The following is a 24,895-nucleotide window of genomic DNA, read 5'->3' on the forward strand; positions in this document are numbered from 1 at the left end:
GGCATGGTGGGCAAGGGCTCTGGGCACACAGGGTGACTGGTGGAGAGGTTGGACAGGATGCTTCTCAAACAACAAACGTGTCCATACTGGTGCCGTGTCAGCAGCAGAACACCAGCCCTGTGTAGGGCTTAAATGGTTTGTGGCTGCATTCAGGCCTTGGGAGAGAGGGCTTGGCTGTTTCTGAAGTGTTTCTTGCAACTTTTGTATCCTTTCCTGTTAAGACTTTTTTTTTTTTTTTTTTTTTTTTTTTTTTTTTTTTTCCTTTTTTGGAGGCAGGAGCTTGCTCTGTCACTCAGGCTCAAGTGCAATGAAGTGACCTCAGCTCAGAGCAGCCTCAAGCTCCCAGGCTCAAGTGACCCTCCCACCTTGGTCTTCAGAACAGCTGGGACTACAGGTGCACATCACCATGCCTGGCTAACTTTAAAATTTTCTGTAAAGACGGTGCCCCACTATGTTGCCCAGGTTGGTCTTGAGCTCCTGGGCTCAACTGATCCTCCTGCCTCGGCCTCCCAAAGTGCTGGGATTACAGGCATGAGCGCAGCCCCATAAGAGGCATCCCGTTATCCATCAACCCCCACCACTAAATGTCAAATACATGAGCTTATGATGTGGTCCTTATGTCAGTTCTTTTCCCTCAGGTAGGGCTGTGAAATCCTTATCATCTACTGCAGTTTGATCACTGGCTGATTATTGGAGCCAATTATCCAGGTGACACAAGGACTACCCCTCTGAGCCTCAAAGCCATGCAAATTTTGGATAAGAAGTAGAGTTAGGTCTATGGCCATACCACCCTGAACGCACCCTATCTCGTCTGATCTCGGAAGCTAAGCAGGGTTAGGCCTGGTTAGTACTTGGATGGGAGAAGTGGAGTTAGATAAAAGGTAGCAATGGACAATGAATTCTGCACTTACCTGAAGCTTCTCAATCAGAGGCGAGCTCTTGACCTTGACTTTAGGAGGGTGGCTCGCACTGGGCGGTGACTTCTATGGAGCAAATCAACCAAAACAACCAGATGAGTAAGGTGAGGGAGGTGGGGTCTGGTTGGAACCCAAAAGCCACAGGCAGAAGGAGAAGAGAAGTTGGTGTTGCCACTTTCTCACTAGTTCAATAGCCCACTTACCTCATTAGGGCCTGGGTGATGTGGACTTTCCCTCTCCCTCCCTCATCCCACCACAGCTAACTTCGACTCAGAATCAGAGGAGTCAGCGCCAACATCCTTAACACAGAAGGTCTCTCCCGGGAAGAGTGACTTCATTGTCGTTATAAGGGAAAACTATATCTGAGCAAGATCTTCACCTCATGACCTTCAACATTGTGATTCAACAATAATTTGGGGACTTTCAAAGATACAGGGTAAAAATGACCATCCTATTTGTCACACACACAAGAAACCAGACCAGGACGACAGAGGTATGACTGGAATTCCTCAATATTTTGGAAAATCCCACCGATGGCATGATTTATAAATTATGATTTTCCAAAGTGTTGAATATTCTTTTTAATTAAGTAAACATGTACTAAGTAGCTACTATGTTCCAGGCATTGTGTGGGTCATACAAAGATGAGCATGATTCAGTCTCAGCCACAGAAGCAGTCCGTGGCTGACGTACGTGCCACATAATCATATGTACTCTCTGTTAGTTGCAGATATTTTTGTGAGGAATGCATGCCAGGAATCTTGTCTGCCTTTGGGATCTATATCCTGTAAAAACATTAACTACATGTTTTGCGTAAAATCCCCACAACTGTGTGAGAATGGTGACAGTGATAGGATGACTTCCATGTGGTTAGACAGAGGCCAAGGCAGAGAAGCGGTCTCCCCATAGTTTGGAGATCAATGTATGGCCTGCTCCTTGACCCCATGTGCTATTTTTCTGAACCATAAGAAGAACTATACTCATTTCTTAGAAAGATTCTGAGATATTATGATGTGAGATGACTGTATTTTACTGATGGAAGGAGGGAGGCTCACTCAACTGAACTCCTCATGATCTTTTTTCAGCCCAGCAGCAAGGGAGAACATAGGCTGGACTCACAAGACCGCAACTCCTTCTAATTCTAGTTTTGGCAGAGCCAGATGATGCCCCTGGCCTCAGCCTCCTCTACCAAGACGCAGCTGGGTGGGAATAAATGATCCTAACGACCCTCGCTGCCTCTGCCGGCCTCCTCTACCAAGACGCAGCTGGGTGGGAATAAACGATCCTAACGACCCTCGCTGCCTCTGCCGGCCTCCTCTACCAAGATGCAGCTGGGTGGGAATAAATGATTCTAATGACTCTCGCTGCTTCTGCCTCCATGTGTTTTCACTGTCGGGCACGTCCCAATAGCAGTCTTTCAAGGAGCCTTTTATTTAAGGTGAGTACAAAGAGCTTCCAGCCCCAATGCGAGTATCTTTAGTTTCTGTGATTTACAGGGAAATTTCATAGAGGCTGGGGTTTCCAGAGAAACTTTTAGAAACTGCACCAACAATTTTGCAGATAAAGCTCACTTCACGTAATACTTTGAATTCTTCTCTTCCCCAATTGACCATTGTCTTCTGAAGTCTGTGGAAATTCAGTGGACCCTGCCCCTTAACTATAGGACAGTACTGGGGACCCAGCTGATGCTCCATAAAATCGGATTGATTTGAACTGCAAAGCAGAATCCAAAATAGCCTCTAGTGCAGTTCCTGGAAATGACAGCAGGTGGCATCCTTTCCTTTACAGTTTAACAAGGGGCTTCAGGCAAGTGGCTGCCACTAACAATTGGTGGAGAAAAACCAGCTTTCCATCCCTAAATACGTATATATAGGTGCATTTTATGACATTCTTACCATGTCTAGAAACTATGGACTAATTTTCAGGTGGGAATGCTTTTCAGACTTTTCTGAGCAGAAGAGGCAGGATCTGTGGCTGCATTAAACACCCTTTTGGCTGGTTCTTCCAGAGAGGGTTAACTAACTCCTGGTCACCCTGCCGGCAGGAGGGGCCATGCAGTCAGCAGGTGCTGGCAGGGGGCTGACCCCACCGTCTCAGACCTGAGCAAGCATAGCGGGGCAGGGATGAAATGACCCTTCCTGGCACTGTGCATTGGGAACTGAGGGGGTAGCCTGACCGGGGCCCTCCCTGCAGGCCCCCAAGGTTCCAGCATTAGAACCTCTGCAGGCTGAGCTATAGGAGTATGGAAGGAGAAATGCAGACAGCAGCCTCCAGTTGGCCCTGCCAGACAAAGCTGGCTGCTCATTTTATTTCTATGTGAATTTCAAGGCCACAAAAAGTCATCGATCCCTGGAGGTAATGTCTTTTCAATGTGCGAGTAACCTGTCACTCCAGACAGGACTTTCTAAAATCCACCCTCGGACTTACCCAGCCCTTGGCCATTATAAGCCATTTAACTTCTGGGTGGTGTGCCCCATGGGATGAAAACTGCGAACGTGTTTCCACAGAGCTGCCAGGATGGAGCTAGTTTTTTTTTTTTTAAGATGAAGTTTCAGTTTTGTTGCCCAGGCTGGAGTGCAATGGCATGATCTTGGCTCACCACAACCTCCACCTCCCTGGTTCAAGCGATTCTCCTGCCTCAGCCTCCCAAGTAGCTGGGCTTACAGGCACGTGCCACCACGCCCAGCTGATTTTGTATTTTTAGCAGAGATGGGGTTTCCCCATATTGGCCAGGCTGATCTCGAACTCCTGACCTCAGGCGATCCACCTGCCTCAGCCTCCCGAGTGCTGGGATTACAGGTGTGAGCTACCACACACAGCCCAGGACGGACCTGTTTAACCCAATCACTAGCCTGACTCCCTCTGCTTTTACTCCAGAGGATAAAATTTCCCCAACCAGCCTCCTTGATCTATCTGGTTAGTGTTTTTGTCCTCATTTGACAAAAAAGAAAACAGATTCAGAATGGTGCAGTGACTTCTCCTGGGCCAAGCCCGGGCTATCAGGGTTTAGTCTCACATTCAGCTCTGAGTGGCCATAGCCTCAACCTGTCGCATAGCAGCAGAGACACCAAGCCTAGAGGATGAGGGTTACAGGGAGAAGCCGATCCTCCGGAAAGAGAAGTTGTTGGTGTGTGTTTGGTCACAGCATTGGCTGATGACTCCATAAAGCCACAGAATCATATTGTTGGCACTTGAAGAGACCCAAGGAAAACCTCAGTGTTTTTAAACTGTGCTCCTTGGGGTTTTTATCCCAGAATAAGAGCCTTGTTCAGGGGGGAGAGGAGAGGGTATCACGAGAGCAGATGGAGCTCCAGGCCTCCCTTCCCCCATCTCACTTGACCAGAAGCAGCGATTAGTTTCTGCTTTACCTCATGGGCTTCTGCTTATAAGCCTTAGGTTGACAAAAAGGCTTGGAAACCATTGATCTACTTCAACTGTTTTACTTTACAGATGAGAAAATGTAGGCATTAAGATGCTTGCCCAAATTCACATAGTGTATCTAATGTCAGGATGCTGGCCCCCCCAAAAGAAGGGGAGAATAAAAGAGGTTGTTGAAGTGGGATTCGGGAATGAAACTGTCTTTGGCTTGCTTCCTCTATTTTGGGGTTGGCCTCCCAGGTGAGATGACAGAACATGCAAATCAATTTCTGGCACAGATCATGGCCATGGTGAAGGTTGGCGGGCTGCTGGCACGAGGCGTGGAGAAGGCACTCCTGCAGCTACAATTAGACAAATAAAGATAGAAGAATATGCAGGCTCCGAACCTATTACTGGCTATGATCTATGATACCAGAGCCTTTATTATATTGTTAACGATGGCTATTTATATCTGAGGGCAATGAGGCCTCCTGTGCGCTCTGGTTTTCTTCCAATGATCCTGAACAATAGCCAGGCTTTACAAGGATACTGCAGAGCCATAGGGTTTTCTCATGCTTCCGTCCTGCCCCATGTAACTGCAGTCCCCTTTCCAGGTGTCTTCTCCATACCTTATCCTAAGATCATCTAAGTCAGACCTGGGAATAAAACAGAACAGTCCTGGCTCCTGAATTGGGTCTGTTAATAATATATGACCCATTCTTTTTACTAAAATGCTCAGGGTCGAAAAATAGTGTTCCTGTCCTTGACAAATCATAAAGGTGGCTCAGTAAAAGGAAGTAGTGAGGAGACTATTTTCCCAAGTAAAGGATTCCAGAAGCACTTAAGAGGAGATTCACTCTGAAGTGGAGAAGTTCCCTGCAGCGTTTGAGCTTTAAAGAATGAGTTTGGTGCCCCCTCGTCCAAGAAGGAGAAAGAAAACCCATCCATCACAGCATCTTCTGAGCGCCCGCAGCAGCACTTACCTCCTCACCATTCTGGCCCAGCTCTACCTTGGGAGGGAACAGGGGGAGGGAACAGGGCGGTTTCCTTCGGGTTGGTTTACTGGCTGGTGTCTGGAGGGAGGATGACAGACAGACACACAGAGAGAAAAAGAGAGAGTGCTGATCAGGCAACAGGGAGGAAGAGCAAGGAAGTGGAAACTGGTTTCAGGAAGGTGTAGGGATTTAGGAGTGTTAGGATGTTAGGGAAGTAGAGGAATATTTAAGAATGGAGGAAGGGAACTGTGTGCCTTTGGGACTGCCCGTTTACTATTTAAATTAGTTCTGTTTGCCATCTACCCATTTTGACTTTCAGCCTCTCTGCTCCATTTCCTTTCCTGCAGTGCCGGCACCTGAGATAATGTTATCTTCTTTTTTTTTTTTTTTTTTTGAGACTGAGTTTCACTCACGTTACCCAGGCTGGAGTGCAATGGCGAAATCTCAGCTCACCACAACCTCCGCCTCCTGGGTTCAGGCAATTCTCCTGCCTCAGCCTCCTGAGTAGCTGGGATTACAGGCACACACCACCATGCCCAGCTAATTTTTTGTATTTTTAGTAGAGACGGGGTTTCACCATGTTGACCAGGATGGTCTCGATCTCTTGACCTCGTGATCCACCCGCCTCGGCCTCCCAAAGTGCTGGGATTACAGGCTTGAGCCACCGCGCCCGGCCGATGTTATCTTCTTTATCCTTTATGACATGGCTATACAGTCTAGAAATTATGAACCCGATTTTTCAGATGGGAAAACAAAAGCCCAAAATAGTGCAACTAAAAATGCAAGGCAAGTAAGTACTCACTTGCCCCAAGGGGCCATGATAGATTTCTCTCCACCTTGGGGCGACCTTCCCTCATCTCACTTCTAATGAGCTCCTCACACTGCATGACTCAAGAAAATCTAGCCCAAATTTCTCCAAAGTTAAGACTCTCCCTTGTCACACTTTCCTTTATTGGTCACTGGACTCTCTTCCTTCCTGATCCCTGGTTTCCTATCCAAATGTGCTTCCCTTCAAGTCCTCTCTTCCTTCTCCATTCTCAGTTGGGAGTCTGCCCCAGCCTTGACTTGCTCTGGCTACAGGAAAGGAGCTGGGTGTAGGAACTTCTTTATTCTGACCCAATCCAGGCCCCGCACAGCTGTGTGCAATCTAAGTCTACATCGGTGGATGATCACGATGGAAATGGATACAGATGCGCATCTCTGATGGACATTGCCCTGTGTCTCATCCCTCCTGGCCAGTGTGTAAGCCTCACCCTGGTGGGGACAGATTCTGCACAGGCACAGCAGCAGTGGGACATTCCTCACATTCAGAAAAACCCCTCCAGCTCTTGGCTTCACTCCCTAATTTGGTAACTACCCAGCCTCCTCCCTCCCTCTCCGCTGGGCCTAACCAGATTTCCCCTTCTCCTGCCCCCTGCAGAAGAGGCTGCTGTGAAGCCTCCTGACTCACCTCCTTGGCTGCAGCCGCCTGCTCCCTAAACCGCCCGGCCAGCTGGGCCACCGAAAGGGACGCTGAGTTGTCCACATTGGCATTGGTCTCTGTCGGTCTTTCCTGGCAAATCAAGAAGCAGCAACAGTTAATCAGCAAATGGGTACCAGGTGCCGACCGGGGCACTTGTTTTGTAGCCACAAGCAGGAATGCTGTGACAATGAGGTATTTTAATAGCATTATCCAACTGCCTCCTGCATTCAAGGACTTAGAAAAAAAAACCATTTGGACAACCACATTTAGTGAATATCTACAATGCTCTTGGCCCTGGGTGTGGCTGTGGGGACCTGGAGGCAAACAAAACCTGGTCCTGTCCTGGAGGGCTGCCCAGGGATTATAGAGGCAGTACAGGTCCGGGTTCCTTATTCCTCAAAGACCCCACCAGCAAAGGGCTATGTCAGCAACAGCATACACATCTCCTTACCTTGTTCAACTCCGGAACAAGGGTGAGCAAATGACCTTTATTGAACTTGAAACACATATGTCTTGTGTTCCCTACTTGAGCGCCGTGGGCAAAGAAGTGTTCAGTAAATATTTGTGGAATTAACAAATAAATGACTTGAGAGCAGATAGCACAGCGGATGGGAGCTAATCTGCCTAGACTCAGGCACTGACTTGCTCCATCTCTTACCAGCTTGGGTACCTGGGGCAAACGGCTTAACCTTTCTGTGCCTGGATGAGGATGGTCGTAGCGCATCCCTCATCAGCTGTTTTATGGATTACATGATTTGCTCTGTACCCAGAGTGCTGGGACAAGGCCTGGCACATCACAAGTGCTTTGGAAGCGCGGTCGTTATTGTTACTGGCAATGAGTTAGGGTTAGGGTTAGGTTAGGGTGACCTCCAGTGCAGGTCATCAGTTTACCATGGCTGTCCCTTCGTCAAGGTGCCTCCAGGTTTCTTGAAGAGGCCAACATGCACCCAGGACACCATTCATTCTCATGCACCATTTGTCACCAAGACACATGGAGTAAGTTGGTGATGCTGGGAATGACCACTTCCTTTCTGCCTTGTTACAGGAGGCCTACACAACCGCTTGCCTTTAATAAGATTTTTTACATGTCCAGTCCCAGAGACATTAGGTTTTTGTTTTTTGTCACCGTGGCGGCAGCATTTCTTACACAGACGCTGAACTGCCCCATCACTTCCCCATCTCCCATCTAATCTGAAAATGGGAGGATTTGGGCAGCAGTTTGTCTAAGGAAGCCCATCTCTGCCTTTCCCTGGCTCTCATGGTCTACAAAAGCAAGGGATGCTTCCCTCCAGCAGTGAGCTTACTCCCTTGTACACACACACACATGCACACACGCACACACACACACAGTCTTCCATGGCCCTTCTTTTATGTTAAAAGTGGTGTCTCTGAGCCTCCAAGCTTTCTTATTTGGGTGTTCCCTCCAAGGTAAATAACTTCAGGCATTCTAAGATGCTGTCCCCTTAGAGCAAGGGAGGGGCAGGTCTCTTCACCCTCCACCAACTTCTGGCAGAGAGGTTAATGGAGCAAAGCTTTGAGAAGAAGACTTTGTCAGGCTGGGCGAGGTGGCTCAGGCCTGCCAAGGCAGGTGGATCACTTGAGGTCAGGAGTTCGACACCAGCCTGGCCAACATGGTGAAACCCCAAACCCCATCTCTACTAAAAATACAAAATTAGCTGGGCGTGGTGGTGAGTGTCTGTAATCTCAGCTACTTGGGAGGCTGAGGCAGGAGAATTGCTTGAACCCAGGAGGCGGAGGTTGCGTGAGCCAAGATTGCGCCACTGTACTCCAGCCTGGGTGACAGGGTGAGATTAAAAAAAAAAAAAAAAGAAAGAAAAAGAAGAAGACAGCTTTGTTTAGAGATTTGAAGGAACTGCTGGGGCCATAGACTTTCTGGTCTGTGAATGGCTGTTCTGGAGGAAAATACAGGTACCCTTTTACTGTTGCTTACTATATAATTCAGGCTTATCTCCATCCCAGCCTAAACAACAAATGCTGAGTTTTGCATAAAGGTATAAAAGGATTCACCGCTATTCAAGATGCCAGATTTCCCCATGATGCTGGGGGAAAGCTGGGGAGTGCGAGGCCCCACCCTGATGAGTTCCCCGCTGGGGAGGGGCTCTCAGACATGACCCATTTTACCCTCACACTTGCCACATAAGGAAGTCAGAGAATGGAACGACAGAGAGCCTTGGGGACAGCGTGTGATTAATTGAGCTGTTCTTGGCAGAGACGCTGGCTGATTGGTTTGTCCATCTGTCTAACTTCCTGCCCACATCACAGACCAGCCTCTCTGTCCCTTGCTATTTATGCTCAGATCCTGCTGACAGTGCGCTTTACCTCAGCTTCAAAGGCGCCAATCACTGGTGGTGCAGGAAGATAAATTCCAGTTAAAAATAGAGCTGTATAGGAATCAAAACTCCTCCCTTACTTCCCTGTCTCAAAACTGGCCTTGGCAAGGGGCTCAGAAGTGAGAGAACTCTGAGGCTTCTGGAAGCAGTTAGGGCTTAAAAGCTGGGTAGAAGGAAAGATTGTAATACCTCTGAGTTTGTTTTCCCGGAGCCTAGTGAATGGGTTTTCTTTAGACGAAGGACTCCAGAGCTTGTTGATGCTTGGCAGCCCCCCTCCACCAGCCCCTCTCCAGACACTTCCCATTCTCTTTTGCGGAAGACTGATTGATTATAACTGTCTGCCTTCTGAGCACACTAAACCCAGAGAAGGCAAGTGACAGCCAGAGTCACACAGGACCGGCCAAACAGGATAATCTGTGAAACATCTGACTCCAACTCCCAAGACTCCAGTAATGGACATCGGTCATGCAGCATCATTTGTGAAAGTGCCTTGGCAAAGGCACTTGGCAAACAATTATCATGAGCCACTGAGTTGCAAAGGTGCAATGGAAGAAGCGTGGTCTTGGGGATGAGCCAGGGCTGGTGGCTCAGACTGTTTGAGGCTTTGCCTGGATCTCTGCCTCGCAGTTGTGGCACGAACAGCTGCTAACACCCCTCTGGTGTGCTCAGCGCCACACCACCTCTGTCACGGGCCAGGAGCCATCTTGCTAAGGCCACACCCTCACCTTGACTGTTCTTAGGTCTGAGAAGAACTTCAGTGTCTACCGATTCCCAGACTTGCCTGAGACACCTTTAGCCTCTCTGGGATTAAATGTTCTTTCTCTGTTCCTGTGATGTCTATAAAGTACTTAACACAGAGCCTGAAATGTAGAATGTGCTTGATGGGGCACAGTGACTCATGCCTGTAATCCCAGCATTTTGGGAGTCCAAGGCAGGAGGATCTCTTGAGCTCAGGAGATCAAGACCAGCCTGGGCAATAAAGAGAGACCGCATCTGTACATAACATTAGCCTAGTGTAGTGGCGTGTGCCTATGGTCCCAGCTACTCAGGAGGCTGAGGAGAGAGGATCACTTGGGCCCAGGTGGCCAAGGATGTAGTAAGCCATGCTCACAACATTGTACTACTGCACTCCAGCCTGGGCAACAGAGATTCTGCCTCAGGAAAAAAAAAAAAAAATCCCAGCACTTTGGGAGGCCGAGGCGGGCAGATCACAAGGTCAAGAGGTCGAGACCATCCTGGCCAACATGGTGAAACCCCGTCTCTACTACAAAATACAAAAATTAGCTGGGCGTGGTGGCGCATGCCTGTAGTCCCAGCTACTTGGGAGGCTGAGGCAGGAGAATCACTTGAACCAGGAAGCTGGAGGTTGCAGTGAGCTGAGATCTCACCACTGCACTCCAGCCTGGTGACAGAATGAGACTCTGTCTCAAAAAAAAAAAAAGAATGTGCTTATGTAAGGTTGATGTAAGGTTGGTATCTTCCTCCTCCTCCTTCTCCCATCTGACCTGGGCACCTGCTCCCAGAGTGACTGACACCCTCAACTCACCCGGTGAACCACACCCAGAGGTAAGTCCTCCCCCTGCCAGCATCCACCCTCTAGGTCCTGGTCATTGCCTTGACTTCAGCCTGTCCTTTCCTCTCGGGTCATTGTCCATGTTAGATCTGTTTTCTGCACGCATTCCGCTTTGTGCCCTGCCTTAGCTCACACTTGTCTTTACAGATCGCAGGCCTGCACTCCAGCTTCCCGGCTCAAGTCTTGCTTACAAAGCCTTCCCCGCTACCTTCCAGCTAGGCTATGCCAGGTAGCTCGGAAACCATGCCTGTGGTTACTGTCTGACTTTGCCAAAGCCAGGAGAAAGTCACCTCTGGTGTTTACTTTCTATTTCTATGGGACTTTCTTCTGAGAACTGAGGAGGCCCTGTGTCTGGACAGCATGGAACTTCCCCTGAGCGGCTGCCATGTTGCGTAAACACTGTTTGGATCCTGCTGACCATCCACAGAATGATATCTTTATGTGCGGGCCAGACGAGGCTCCACCTGCTTCCCAGGCTCTGCGCTGTCTCTCTACCCTCCACGTAGGTCCAGGGTCTTTGGGCTATGGTTTAGGGAAACAAGGCACCAGGGAAGCCCTCATCACCTACAGCTTAAGAGAAGATGCAGTGAGAGGGCCCAGCTGGGGGCTGGAAGAACCATGCTCTTGGCTAAAAGGAAGGTTCTCTCACTCAACAGAAATAGGCCAGAGCCCAGAGCCTCAAGGATCTGAGCTGTGTTTGCCTCTTCACTCCTCCAGAACTGAAGGAGATCACCCCTTCTAGTGTGAGAATCCTTAAACTATCACTTCAAAGGACTGCCACAGAGTCTCTCTGAAATACTGCAATGACTCTAGAATCTTCCTTTACACCCTTACTTATCCCTAGTTCTTCTATGTATCCCAGTGTTTGACCATGACCGTCCTAGGAGAATGGAAGGCATGCTGGACTGGGAACCAGGCAGATCCATTTGACTTACCCACCTACCAGAGCCCTCCTATGTGGGAGGCAGTGCCCTTATAGCCACGGATATATTTTCTATAATTCTTACCTCTCTAAAAGAGGAAACTGGGGCCCAGCGTTGCTAAGTAACTTACTATTCAAGTCAGTAAGTGCAGGCATGAGAATTTTCTGGATTCCAAAGTTCTAGCTCTTTCCACACCAACATGCCGTGCTAACCCTACGCCTTTACTGGGAGACTTAGCTTATTCTGTCTCTTGCTAAAAGGCATTTACTGGTCTAGGCCGTGAGATATATTAGTGAACAAGACAGAGTCCTTGCTCTGCAGGAGTTGCTACGTCAGCAACAAACAGGCACACAGCTAAACCGTAAGATAGTTTGTTAAACACTATGAAGAAAATAAAACAGGGCACTTATTTTATTTTATGGGAATGTGCTGAAGAGAGAGCACATGAGTTGAATCCCAGCTGGGAAAAGAGGAAAAAAAACTGCTCCGAGCAGAGGCACAGACACAAACAAAGGTTGAGGGGCAGAAAAAGAGAAGTGTGGCAGGGACCAAGAGGGAGCAGGAAGATGTGAGCGGTGGTGTGAGGCCGGCCACACTGGGCCGCGTGGACCAGAGCGCGCAGTTTGTGTTTTATCCCGAGCCAGCGGGATGTCATTTGGAAGTTTTCAAGGAGGGATGTGACCTGAATCACACATCAAGTCTCTGTCTGTGGAGGAGGGACAGGCGTGGAAGAGGGTGAGCAGAGGCCGATGCTGGCAGCGGTCCAGCTGAGAGAGGGTATGGGGTGTGAGGGGGAAACCGGGCTTGTGTGGGAGGATGGGGTTTGAAGGTCGGGCTGCTGGGAATGACTGATGCATGGGTGTGAGCAAGGGAAAGAGAAGAATAGTAGAAGACTCCCGAGTGTTTGACTTGGATAGCAAGATGCAAGGGGTATTTGCTTCTGGGTTGGAAAGCCACGTTGTGGAGAGAGGGGCCGCTGGGGCTAGGTGGGCAGTGAATAGTTCTTCCTTGGTTATGAAAGTCTGACACGTCTATTAGACATCTAAGTGGAGATGCCGTGGACAAGGTTGCATATATACCCAAGTCTGGAGTTCAGAGAAGTGTTTCAGGCTGGAAACCAAACTTGGAGAGTCACTAGCTAGAGATGGTGGTTGATTGATGTTGCAGGGCAGCGTAAGGTCAGAGGAAATAGAGAGCAGGGAAGAGAGGAGGCCCAGAGACTAGGGTCTGGGCTGTCTCCGGTCACCCTAAGCTGCCGTTCATGCTCAAGGTGAGGGGACTGGTCCTGTTATTCCAGTGGGAGCCTGGAGGGCATTCTGGTGTAGAATACAGATGGGATGGGTGTGAAAGGAAAATAAATCTCAGACCCCAAATCACCAAGCCAAAGGGAAAAGTCAAGCTGCGAAACCCATCAGGCAAATCTGCCTCCCACTTTATTCCTGAACAAGATAGACAAAGATTAAAAAGTGACATGCCCCCCTCACAATTTTCCCACTAGGAGATTCCCTGTGGGGCTCAGGATCTTTACCCTGGAACAGTTTTGTTGGATTTTACCCTGACAATGTAAATTGCTAGCTTATCTTCACAGGTGCGGGACAAAGGACAGAACTCTAAGTCACTCTTGCTCACCTGAGACAAATGCATATCTGATGCTTCCTCTGATGTAAAAGTGCAGATTCACTGAGCTATGGAGGCATAGGTGGACTGTTTCCTCTGCCCATCTCTCACATGTAAGTTGTGTTCCGGTGAAAGACTGATCAAAGTCTGAGGAGAATGCAACCATTTGTCTCTTATCTACCCATACCCTTTTAAAAATTTCTTCCTCTTGACCGGTGCAATGGCTCATGCCTGTAATCCCAGCACTTTGGGAGACTGAGGCAGGTGAATCAGGAGGTCAAGGGTTCAAGATCAGCCTGGCCAAGGTGGTGAAACCCTATCTCTACTAAAAATACAAAAAAATTACCCGGGCTTGGTGGTGGGTGCCTGTAATCCCAGCTACTCACAAAGCCGAGGCAGAGAATTGCTTGAACCTGAGAGGTGGAGGTTGCAGTGAGCCAAGATCACACCACTGCACTCCAGCCTGGGTGACAGAGTGACACTCTGTTTCAAAAAATATATAAATAAATAAAATGTCTTCCTCTTTCTCCAATATTCACCCTTTCCCCTTTAAATATTAAAGCCCTCAAAATCATCTTTGGAGAAAGGCACAGGCCTGCCTCCTGGGGTCACATCCTTAACCTTGCCAAAATAAGCTTTCTAAATTGACTGAGATCTGTCTCAGATACTTTTGGTTTACATGGGTTCGGGCCAGAAGATTTCTTTGGCTAAAGTGATAGAGGGTAAGAAATCCTGAATGTCACTCATGAATGTTGCGTGCCCCATCCACACTGTTGGGTCATTTAACCATTCCTTTCTGAGCATCTGTAGCCACTGTAGAATGTCTGGGGGTGACCGTGATGGCCCTCAAGGAGTGAACAGCCTCTTTGAGGAGTGAGGAGAATACACAGAGGTAAAGAGGAATTGAAACAAGTATATGTTAACAAATACATGTAATCAGATTTTTCACACAAGACCAAAAAAGTCCCAGATGTCCCCTACCTAACCACTTGTAGGCTTTAAGGATCTGAAAATGGCAGGCCCTTGTCCTCTACAACCCACTCCTAGGGAAAATCCCACATGAGGTGCTCCACTCACACAAAGGATCCCCCCACAGGCACTGACCCCAGGAGTGTGTCCCTGCTTGGAACCTCCAGGGCTTCCCATTTGCTCCCAGGACTTGGCATTGTCACCCAATAGTCTGGACAGGGTTGAGCCATCCTCACACTGTGGGGTACAGTCCTGGCTGCCTCGGTGATTTTAAAATCAGCATAGTCCATAGCCTCTGGTGCCTGGGAGGGTCCTCCAGGTGGGGGTCCATGGGTTTAGTAGTGATGGCTAGTGTCTGGGCAAATTCCCAGGTGCAGCAGGGGACCACAGAGGGGAGGGAGATGTTCATCCAGAATGTCACTGCAGTGAGAGGATTTTATCAGTGTAATTTGGGAGACGATGTGTGGGAAATCTGTCTCTAAACGTGTTAACTGTTGTACAGGCATACGGAAAGAAAATAAATTATTTTGAGTCTAGCGAGGTTAGAAGTGCACAGAGAGCAACAAATTCAGAGTCAGATCCGGATTTCAGTCTTGCTTCTGATGTATGTTGGGTGTGAACCTCTCTGAGTCTCAGTTTCCTTGTCTGTAAATAAGGCCATTAACATCCATCATTCTGTACTCCAACCCAATATGCAAACACTTATCTTGTTTTCCGGCAGGTTCACCACCTTTCTTTCATGGATGGCGGGAAGGAGGCTGATTCACTGGAGGGTGCACTGTGTTTTACCCTGTTCTATGGAGGGAGTACCATGGAGCTCAGGCTTTGAGCCAGACTGCCTGAGTTCAAATCCCAGCTCTACATTTACTAGTTCTATGGCCTTGGACAATTTACCAAACTTGTCTGTGCTTCAGATGGCCTATCTGTAAAATGGGATGATGATCAGACTAGCTAAGTTACAGGGTCACTGGAAGGATTTAATGAGTTTTTGTAGATGAAATGCTTAGAACAGGGTCTGGCATGTAGGAAGTGTTTGATAATTGTTAGCTATTACTGCATGTTGGCTATGGGGCTAGCAGCATCTCTGAATACTCTGAGGGATGTCTAGGCTTGCACCTATCCTCTCCTGTCCTTCCATTCCCTCTTGGATGCAGAAGTCCCAGACAGAGCTCCAGCTGGCTAGGATGTGCGCCCTGATGCTTGTAGCTATTCTTTGCTCGAGAGTGGACCCTCTGGACTCAGCCATTTTGGTGGACTGATTACTAAGGCAGAAGCTTAGCAGACACTCTTACCCCCTCCCTGAGCTCATATCCCTAAGAAATGGATGTGTGTGGTATCTAGCAATTAAAAAATAAGTACAGCTAAGTTTCATTTTATGGCTTTTAGGGTCATGACAAGGGTTTTGAATACCCACACATCCCAGCTGTCCAGAGCTCTATGTCAAGTCAAACAGCTGAACCAAAATACCAAGTCCATGTCTGACATGGTCTGGCTGTGTCATCGCCCAAATCTCACCTTGAATTGTAGCTCTCATAATTCCCATGTGTAATGGGAGGTACCAGGTGGAGGTAATTGAATCACAGAAGTGTGTCTCTTCCAGGCTGTTCTCGTGAGAGTGAATAAGACTCACAAGATCTGATGGTTTTATAGAGGAGTTCTCCTGCAAAAGCTCTCTTGCCTGCCGCTATATGAGACATGCCTTTGCTTCTCTTTTGCCTTCTGCCATGATTATGAGGCCTCCCCAGCCATGTGGAACTGTGAGTCCATTAAACCTCTTTCCTTTATAAATTACCCAGTCTTGGGTATGTCTTTATTAGCAGCATGAGAACAGACTAATACAATGTCCATTCACGGACAAATGGAGAAACAAAATGTGACACAGCCACACAGTCAAATATATTTCACCCATAAAAAGGAATGATGTTGGCTGGGTGTGGTGGTTCACACCTGTAATCCTAGCACTTTGGGAGGCTGAGGTGAGTGGATCACCTGAGGTCAACTGTTTGAGACCAGCCTGGCCAACATGATGAAACCCTGTCTCTACTAAAAATACAAAAATTAGCTGGGTGTGGTGGGGGGCACCTGTAATCCCAGCTATTCTGGAGGCTGAGGCGGAAGAATCGCTTGAACCCAGGAGGCAGAGGGTGCAGTGAGCCAAGATCACGCCGATGCACTCCAGCTAGGCAATGAGAGCAAAACTCCATCTTAAAAAAAAAAATGAAGCTCTAATATACGGTAAATGTGATAAACCTTGAAAACATTATGCTATGTAAAAAAAGCCAGTCACAAAAGACCACATACTTTGTGACTCCGTTGATGTGAAATGTCTGGTGTAGGCAAATCCAGAGAGAAAGACAGTAGATTAAAAGTTGCCTGGAGGAGATGGGAAGACAGGAGGTGGGGTGATAGCTAAAGCATACAGACTTTCTTCTTTTTCAGTGATGAAAATGTTCTAAAATTGACAGTGGTGGTGGTTGCACAGTCTGTGAATATACCAAAAGCGATTTCCTTGTACACTTTAAATAGGTAACTTGTATGTAAATTATATCTCAATAAAACTGTTATTTAAAAAATTGTCAAGTCCTTACAGCCAGTCTGTTGGATTGTGGGCAGGAGGGACCAATGGAGGGAAATTGGCTTTCCTTCCATCTTCGTGACTTCCCTTCCCTCGTGCTCAGCACCCTCCACCCGCACACTCAGCGTTTCCCCGCTCCCAGCATGCCTTGCAGCTACAGACACATCTGAGAAGTCTCTTCCAACCCACCACTGAGAGGGCTTATAGGTCTGTGAAGAAGACAAAGTAAGTTTCATGTCAAGCATCCATGAAGGGTCTGGCTTGAGGGGGCAGTCAGTCCATGGCTGTTCACTTATTCATTCATTCAGTGAATATTTATTGAACACCTTATGGGCCTGACACTGGTCAGATGTGAGGATATAAAGATGAAGTTTCATGGTTTTAGAGCTCAAGGAGCTTCTACTCTAGTTGAAAGGCAGAAGACTTGTAACAAAACTATCAGAATGAAAGCAGGCCACTGCTGCAATTGGGAAATGCGTAACACTGCAACAGAAGCTCAGGAGAAGGGGTACTTAACTTGCTTGGGTGATCAGGAACACTTCACAGAGGAAGTGATGCTTATACAGAGTCTTGAAGGATGAATAACAGCTTGCTAGGAGAGAAGGTGGGCATGGAGGAGAAGGCAAAGGGCATGTTGTAGGCACAGGGGCTGGCTGGCACAGGCAAAGTGTCAAAAGCATGGAAGAGTATGGTGTCTACGGGAAGCTTTAGTTCATTTTGGTCTAAGCAAAAAGAAAGGTAGAGAAATTGAAAGATGTGGCTGTCTTGTCCAGAGTAAGGCATACACAAGTTATAATTCAGGCTCCAGATCTTATTACATGTATAGGTCTCTTGTTATTTATATATACATATATATATATATATATATATATATTTTTTTTTTTTTTTTTAGACAGAGTTTTACTCCACAAACCAGCAAACGCAGGCAGCCTCCAGAAGCTGGAAAAAGCAAGAAAATGGTTTCTTCCCTGGAGCCTCCAGAAGAAAAGCAGCCCTGCCAAAAACTTGATTTTAGTCCATCTTGAGCTTTTGACCTCCAGAACTCTAAGATAATAAGTTTAGATAGTACAAGTCACTAAGTTGGTGGTCATTTGTTACAGCAGCCATAGGAAACTAATACAGTCAGTCGGTCAAGTATTTGTAAGCACCCACGATGTGCTCTGAGTTCTGAGAATGTGGTGGGCAAGAAGAGAAAGTCACTGCTTATCACTGGAGCTCACATTCCAGTGAAGAGAGCTAGGCAGTCAATGAATAAGCAAGTGAATGTATGGCATGTGAGTGGTGCTAATATAGAGAGTGTCAGCCTCGACCTCTGCAAGGGAGGTCACAAGAGGCCTCCTGAGGAGGCAGAGGTGACATTGAGTTGAGGGTGCTATGATTGTGGAAGGACAGTATGAAATTTACAGCAGGAGCACCCAACTGGCCAGAGGCACCTAGGAAGACTTCCAGGAGGAAGTACCAACCTGGGCAAGCCTGCAAGGTAAGCAGAGCTGGTCGTTATTGCTGAGGGAGCTGCACAGGTGAGGAGTTCAAGGCCAGGGGAGACCCAGGGAATGACAAGTTCCAGCACGTAGGCATGCGTGCAAGATGAGCCAGAGTGTGCAAGGCCGCCTACGTTGGGACTCTAATCTAAGGGCTATCTGAGGTCATCAGAGGGTTATAAGCAAAGAGTAAAACCACAGATTTATTTTTGCAAGATGCCTATGGCTGTAGGGTAAGAAACATGTGGGCTGGTGGTCAGGAGTAGGCTTCAGGAGGTGGAGAGCCCAGTCTGGAGGCCGCTGCCATCGTCATGGAAGGTAAAAAAGGAACAAGTCCGCAACTATAAAACGATACCACCACCTGAAGAAGGTGCATCCTGGCTCCAGAAGATCTTTTCACCGGGCTGAGCTTCTTGTGGTGTCTGGATCAGCCAAGGGAGCAGGGAGCTGCATTTGGGAAGAGTGAGTGTGGAGGAGAGCAGGAGCAAGGAGAGCTAAGAAAGGGCTGGCCCCTTCCAGGGTGAAGTGGCAAGAAAGAAACCTCAGGCAATGGGATGGCTGAAAGGCCTGTGAGGATCGGGATCTCAAACCCTTGACTTAGAATTGTTAGTGTGTGGTGTCAGCATGACCTCTTCATGTAATCTGCAGACCTTCCGTGAAAGTTGAACTGCGCGCAGCAGCCTTTCATTTGTGGGTGCATTTTAAACATGTAGAGTGAGAATCAAGAGTGTAGCCCACATTTAGAGGAGGAAAGGAATAGCTTCGAGATGTGGAGTTTATTGAATGAACTACTCAATAGATATTAATGAGGCCCTACAACATGCCAGGCTCTAGGGATTCATTGGAGCAGAGCAGACGACGCTCCCTCCTTATAAGACAGTGGAGAAAAGGGATTCAGCAGAGGCAGAAAACTGGGCCCAGTAGTGACCATGAGCAGGTAAGTCCATCTGAAAATCAGTAGAGATCTTAAGGATGGCTTGGATCCACAAGGTTGGAGTCAATATTCTGTTGATTTCAGGAGTCTTTAAAACGAGAGAGGATGATGACCTGGATGCAGGTATGCTTAGTGGAGGGGAGGCTATTGATAGCACTCAAAAGCAGTTTAGGAGGAAGGACTGACCAGAACTGGGAACTGACAAGTGGGGGCAGGGAGGAGTCAAGATGATGCCCAGATTTCTGGCTCTGGCTTCTGGGTGGAGAGGAATATCATTTACAGAGGGGGGAGCCCAGGGGAGGAGCAGAACTGGAGGAGTGCTCAGAAAGGGTGAGCTGTCAGAGCAGAGGGCCCAGGGCAGGCCCTGAAGCACCTACTTGGGATTTGTGGAGTCAGATGAACCTAAGGGTGAATCTTGGCTCAAATTACAAGGCGATGGCAGAGCCGGAAGACAGGGAGGGTGAGTGAAGGCTGCAAAGGAGATGGAGAGGGTGCTGGGATGAGGACACAGAAGCCAGCAACAGCTCAGGGGATTACACACAAACATTTTTGTCTTCTCTTTCCATTTCCCACAAGCAGGCGTGCAGAAGCAGAGGTGCCAATCAAACTCAACCTTGTCAGCCTCTGAACAGCTCAGGTTTTTTTTTTTTTTTGAGCAAAGGGGAAGAGTGGGAAAGAAGTGTCTCTTCACAGCTGGCATGGGTGATTTAGATGGATTCACTCACCTGGGCCAACAAGTAAATGTACAATTTGTTACTCTCCAAGGTAAGTTCAGAATCTCCCTGTCATGCGGTACTCTCACGTTGGTTAGTTCAATAATAAAACTGACTTCACTGAGAGCTCCTCTGAGTCTGAAGGGTAGCTGGGTTCCAGGGAGCCACCCTTCCAGGGTTGCCTGGAGTCCTGGGGTATGTTACAGCCACCTGGAGGCCCACACAAGTACCCTTCACTAGGGGCCATTCCTGCATCCCAGGCAGGAGTCAAGTGACAGTGTGATTGTGTGTGTGTGTCCTGGGGTCTGGGACACTTGTCCTTCAGGCTGCAGCAGGAAGCCAAGGCATGCCTTCTAAGATTAGAACAAGTTTCCCAAGGACCCGGCTCCCAGCCTGCATCCCGGTCAGCTGCAGCCTCTCCTGTTACAGCGTCTCCCAAACCCGCCTCCCTTGCTGTCAGGAGGGAGCACAGTTCTGAAGCTGACTCTCAGCAAGGGGCCCCTCAGGAAGCTCTGCAGTTGGGCCACCATGAGCAGGACATGGTGCAGGGCCCTCTGGTCCCTGCACTTGCAAGCCTCACAAGGGGGTACTGGAGGGAGAGAGGAGAGGAGCATCAGTCACATTTTTGCATTTGACTTATGGATCCAGGTCACATGCAGAAGAAATCAATGATGATAATTCAGTAGCTGCGGCATCCTGAGCACCTAGCACATGCCGGGCCATCTGCGTGCATGCTCATGGTTAAAGTATGTAACATAACCCAAAGAGGAAGCCACTTTGCCTAGTATCCCTACTTGACTGAGGAGACTGAGGCAGAGAGAGGTTAAGTATAGCTTGTCCAAAGTTGTACAGAGTGAGCAGTGGTGGGAATGTTTTCTGGAGTCACTCGGGAGTATTTGCTCAGAACTCTCTAATCAGGCCCATAAATGAATAGTTTCATGTCAAGTGAAAAGAGCAGATGAGGCAAGGGCTATACTGGAGACCAGAGGAGGCTCTGCCTGCTGCAAATACTTATAATTTCTGATGGTTCCCAGGCCCATTCTCAGAGGCTCAGGGGTGGCCTTGAAGTGACATGTCAGACAGGTTCAAGCACGCCCAGAGTACGGCCTAGGGCTTGTCCTGCAGCGGCCAACAGGGCTTGGCTCACATTATTAAAGCAGTGGCAGAACAGGAAGCTAAGAAGAAAAATGAACATTTTCCACTTTAATCAGTCTTTATCTGCACCGGTGGTCTTACATGGACGCTCGATCAAATTGCCTATTATTATTTGTCCGTGATCCCTCGAAAATTCTGGATAGCCCTATTATCCATAAATCAAGGCGTTTCCAGTGTTTAGATGTCACAGTCATTAGATTATTAGAAAACATGAAGAAACTTTTTCATGCACATTATTTACTTACTTAATCCTTGACTGTACTTGGAATTAATGCATGGGGGAAGTGTCCAATTTGGAGGCGGAAGAAAAATAACTGGATTCAGAAGAACATTAGAAGAAGTTTTTATAAATTATTGAATTCTGTTTAACTACATTTGCAAAACACTACACATTTAACTATATTCATATCTGTTTAACTACATTTTCAAATGCTACACAAAGTTCTAGAAAGATCTGTGGGTGCCTAGATGTAGAGAGAGCACAATCTGAAAACCTGACATCTGAGTTTCCTTCAAGCACAGTTTCATCCTGGGCACTTCCAGAAAACCCCTGTGAAGCTCCCCTTGCCCGCCATGCACGCTCCCCCAGTCAGGCAGAACTGGCAGCTCCCTCTTTCTTTTTAGTATATCTTGGACATACTCATTCATTCATTATTTCTGTGCTCCAGGCCCTGCTCAGGATATGGGAATGAACAAAATCAAAAGGGTCCTTTCATAATGGAGGTTACAGTCTGTAGGGGAGACACATATTCCATAGCTGTTATTATTTTAACTCCAGCTTATTATTTATTAGGGTGATAAATGCTGCAGAGGAAAGGGTTCTAAGAGAGCGTGTGACAAGAAAATCTGACCCAAAGATGTGCCATTTAAACTGAGATAAGTAGAAGTGATCCAAGCAAAGTGTGAGGTTTGAGGGGTGAGGAGGGTTAGTGAGAGGGTGGGCAGAGGGAGCCAAGGGCATTCCAAGTAGAGTTTACACAAAAGCCTCCTGGAGGAGAGACAGGAGGTGTTTGAGGAACTCAGAGAAGGTGCGGCTAGAACTCAGAGAGGTTTTTTTTTTTTTTTTTTGAGATGGAGTCTCACTCTGTCGCCCAGGCTGGAAAGCAGTGGCAAAATCTTGGCTTTCTGTAAACTCCACCTCCCAGGTTCAAGAGATTCTCCTGCTTCAGCCTCCCAAGTAGCTGGGATTACTGACGCCCATCACCACTCGAGACTAATTTTTGTATTTTTAGTAGAGATGGAGTTTCACCATGTTGGCCAGGCTGGTTTCCAACTCCTGACCTCAGGTGATCCACCCACCTTGGCCTCCTAACATGTTGGAATTACAGGCATGAGCCACTGCACCCAGCCTGAGAGCTTTTAAAGTACCCACACTTTTGCATGTTTTTCTCTTTCTACTGAAATTGCTGAGCACAGAGACCATGTCTTATTCATGGCCCCATGCCCTAGACCATAGTAGGTACTCAGTAAATGCCAGTAAATGAATGAATGAATAAATGAATGATGCCTCTGTAAACCCACACCACTGGGCCAACATTGTGAGGGCTTGATAAATATAGATGAAGACTTGAAGTGAAAATGGAAAGAAAGAGTCATCAGGGAGGCTCTGAGCACACCAGCTTTGAATATTCTCATTAAGGTTCAGTGACTTGTCCAAGCTCTCTAAAATGGTAACCAGAGGGCAAAGAATGAGGCTCTCTCCTGGCCAAGCCATTACTTAACAGTCTGAGCCTCCCGTCTCTACCTGAAGCAATGAAATCTAATATAATTCCCTATCTCTATGCATGGGTATCTGTCTTCTTCAGTTTTAGCAACCCAACCTATCCTAGAACAGGACACATAGAAAATACTTAAAATCTCTTTCTTTATCTAGAGTAGTTGAATATATCTGTTGGCTGCTTGATATTTTCAGATCCATTTCAGCAAGGAGAAAATTTGAGGAAAAGAAAGGTATAATGCAGAAGGTAGAATTAATGTATTATGAATATAGTAGAGCAGTGTCTGCCCCAGGATCCGAAGTCCCCATCTCTGGTTTGGTCTCAGTGTCTGCCTTCAGTCACCAAGGGAGAAGCTCCATGCCTCCAGGCTACCTCCAAGGGCTCCTCTGCTGCCCAGGGATGCTCAAGGCAGGAGTCACAGTCTCTAGTATATCAAGAGACTAGTATATCAAGTATATCAAGGCCCCATCTAAAGCATGGGGTAGGCTTTCCCCTCCCCTGAAGCCTACTCAGCTACAATGGGACCAAAGGGGTCTTGGTGCTGACTTTTTAAAATAAACTTTTCCATCTCCTCTCACCAACCCGCTACAAAAAGGGAAAAGCAACAAAAGCCATCCAGCTGAGTTGAGTTGAGTCACTTGAAAGTTCTATTGCAGAGGGGTCCAGTCTTTTGGCTCCCCTGGGCCACCGTGGAAGAACTGTCTTAGGGCACACATAAAATACACTAAAAAAAAAATCCCATAATATTTTAAGAAAGTTTATTAATTTGTGTTGGGCCACATTCAAAGCCATCCTGGGCTACATGTGGCCTGTGGACCGTGGGTTGGATAACCTTGTTATATTGGGTTTTACAGAGCAAATCAGCTAGGCTCCTGGCATGGCAGGGAAGATTGTTGGGTGTTCAGCTTGCAGAGGCTTGCTGCTGGCCAGCCCTCTCTCTTCCACCCACCTTTTGGGTTGATTCATGGTTACTGTCCCCTCCCAGGGCTGATGGAAAGCACTCCAGGGCAGCGGTCCCATGAGAGTTCAGATTTGTGTGTGGGGAGTGGCTGCGGGGCACTCAAATCCCCTCTGTAACCAGCATCATCGGCATACTCAGGAATTCTCTCTACATTTCCTTCCTGCTCAATGTCCCTCTTTAGAAACTGGTTTTTGAATTAGTAATACTAGGCTTTTGCAATGCATTTTTCAACAAAAATAAAACAGCTAATTTACTGAATGTTTATTGTGCCAGGTACGGTGCTAAGATGATCTCATTTAATCCCTGAGACACCTCTGTGACATGGATTCGTAATTACCTCCGTTTTACTGATGAGATAATTGAGACTCAGCTCAAGTAACTGGTTGTCAGTTGTGAAGCTATGGATGGGAGATCTGGGACCCATGCTCAGATCGTCTGTTAAAGTCTGTGCTCCCAAGCACAACACCACACTGCCTCCAGCAGGAAAAGTATTTGAGAGTTTACATTTTGGGGTTAAAAAGTGCTTATCTGGCCAGGCACGGTGGCTCACACCTGTAATCCAAGCATTTTGGGAAGCTGAGGCGGGCTGAACACTTAAGGTCAGGAGTTTGAGACTAGCCTGGCCAACATGGCAAAACCCCGTCTCAACTAAAAATACAAAAATTAGCCATGCATGGTGGTGCACGCCTGTAATGCCAGCTACTTAGGAGGCTGAGGCACGAGAATCTCTGGAACCTGGGAGGCAGAGGTTGCACTGAGCCAAAATCATGCCACTGCACTCCAGCCTGGGCAACAGAGTGAGACTCTGTCTCAAAAAAAAAAAAAAAAGTGCTCATCAAATTTATTAATAATAAGACAACAGTAAAAATGGGCAAAGGATTTAAATAGACACTTCACCAAAAAATACATATGAATCACTAATAAGCACATTTGTCATCAGGTTAATACAGAGTAAGACTACAAAGAGATACCACGGCACACCCACAAGAATGGCTAAATTAAAAGAAACTGACAATACCAAATGCTGGTGAGGCTGCAGAGCAACTGGATCACTCCTATGTTGCTGGTGGGGATGTGAAATAGTATAGTTACTTGAAAAATATTTTGGTAGCTTCTCATGAAGTTAAGTATACACCTACAATACACCTACCAACACTCTCACTTGTATTTGCCCAAGAGAGATGAAAGCAAATG

The 24,895-nt window shown here is 47.4% G+C and overlaps 1 protein-coding gene and 1 long non-coding RNA gene across 4 annotated transcripts in view; one reads left to right on the forward strand and one right to left on the reverse strand.

Annotated features, from left to right (window-relative positions):
- Positions 1-24,895, reverse strand: part of RCSD1 (RCSD domain containing 1) — a 75,687-nt gene that overhangs the window by 15,469 nt on the left and 35,323 nt on the right. For 2 of the 3 annotated variants that reach the window (XM_032291499.1, XM_032291498.1), the window contains exons 2-3: positions 6,720-6,821; positions 912-983 (exon numbers count right to left, since the gene is read on the reverse strand). In XM_032291499.1, coding sequence (XP_032147390.1) covers positions 912-983; positions 6,720-6,821 — 174 coding nt within the window. Of the gene's footprint in view, positions 1-911; positions 984-5,257; positions 5,348-6,719; positions 6,822-24,895 lie in introns of all 3 variants that reach the window. The other variant, XM_032291496.1, reaches the window with a different exon arrangement.
- Positions 1,556-19,268, forward strand: LOC116560200. Its single transcript, XR_004272848.1, has 3 exons — positions 1,556-1,786; positions 11,232-11,241; positions 19,255-19,268. It is a non-coding gene; the product is annotated as an uncharacterized LOC116560200 (long non-coding RNA).

This window comes from Sapajus apella, unplaced genomic scaffold (assembly GCF_009761245.1).
Source record: "Sapajus apella isolate SASKATOON/1434 unplaced genomic scaffold, GSC_monkey_1.0 scaffold25, whole genome shotgun sequence".
In the NCBI taxonomy this organism is placed as follows: domain Eukaryota; kingdom Metazoa; phylum Chordata; class Mammalia; order Primates; family Cebidae; genus Sapajus; species Sapajus apella.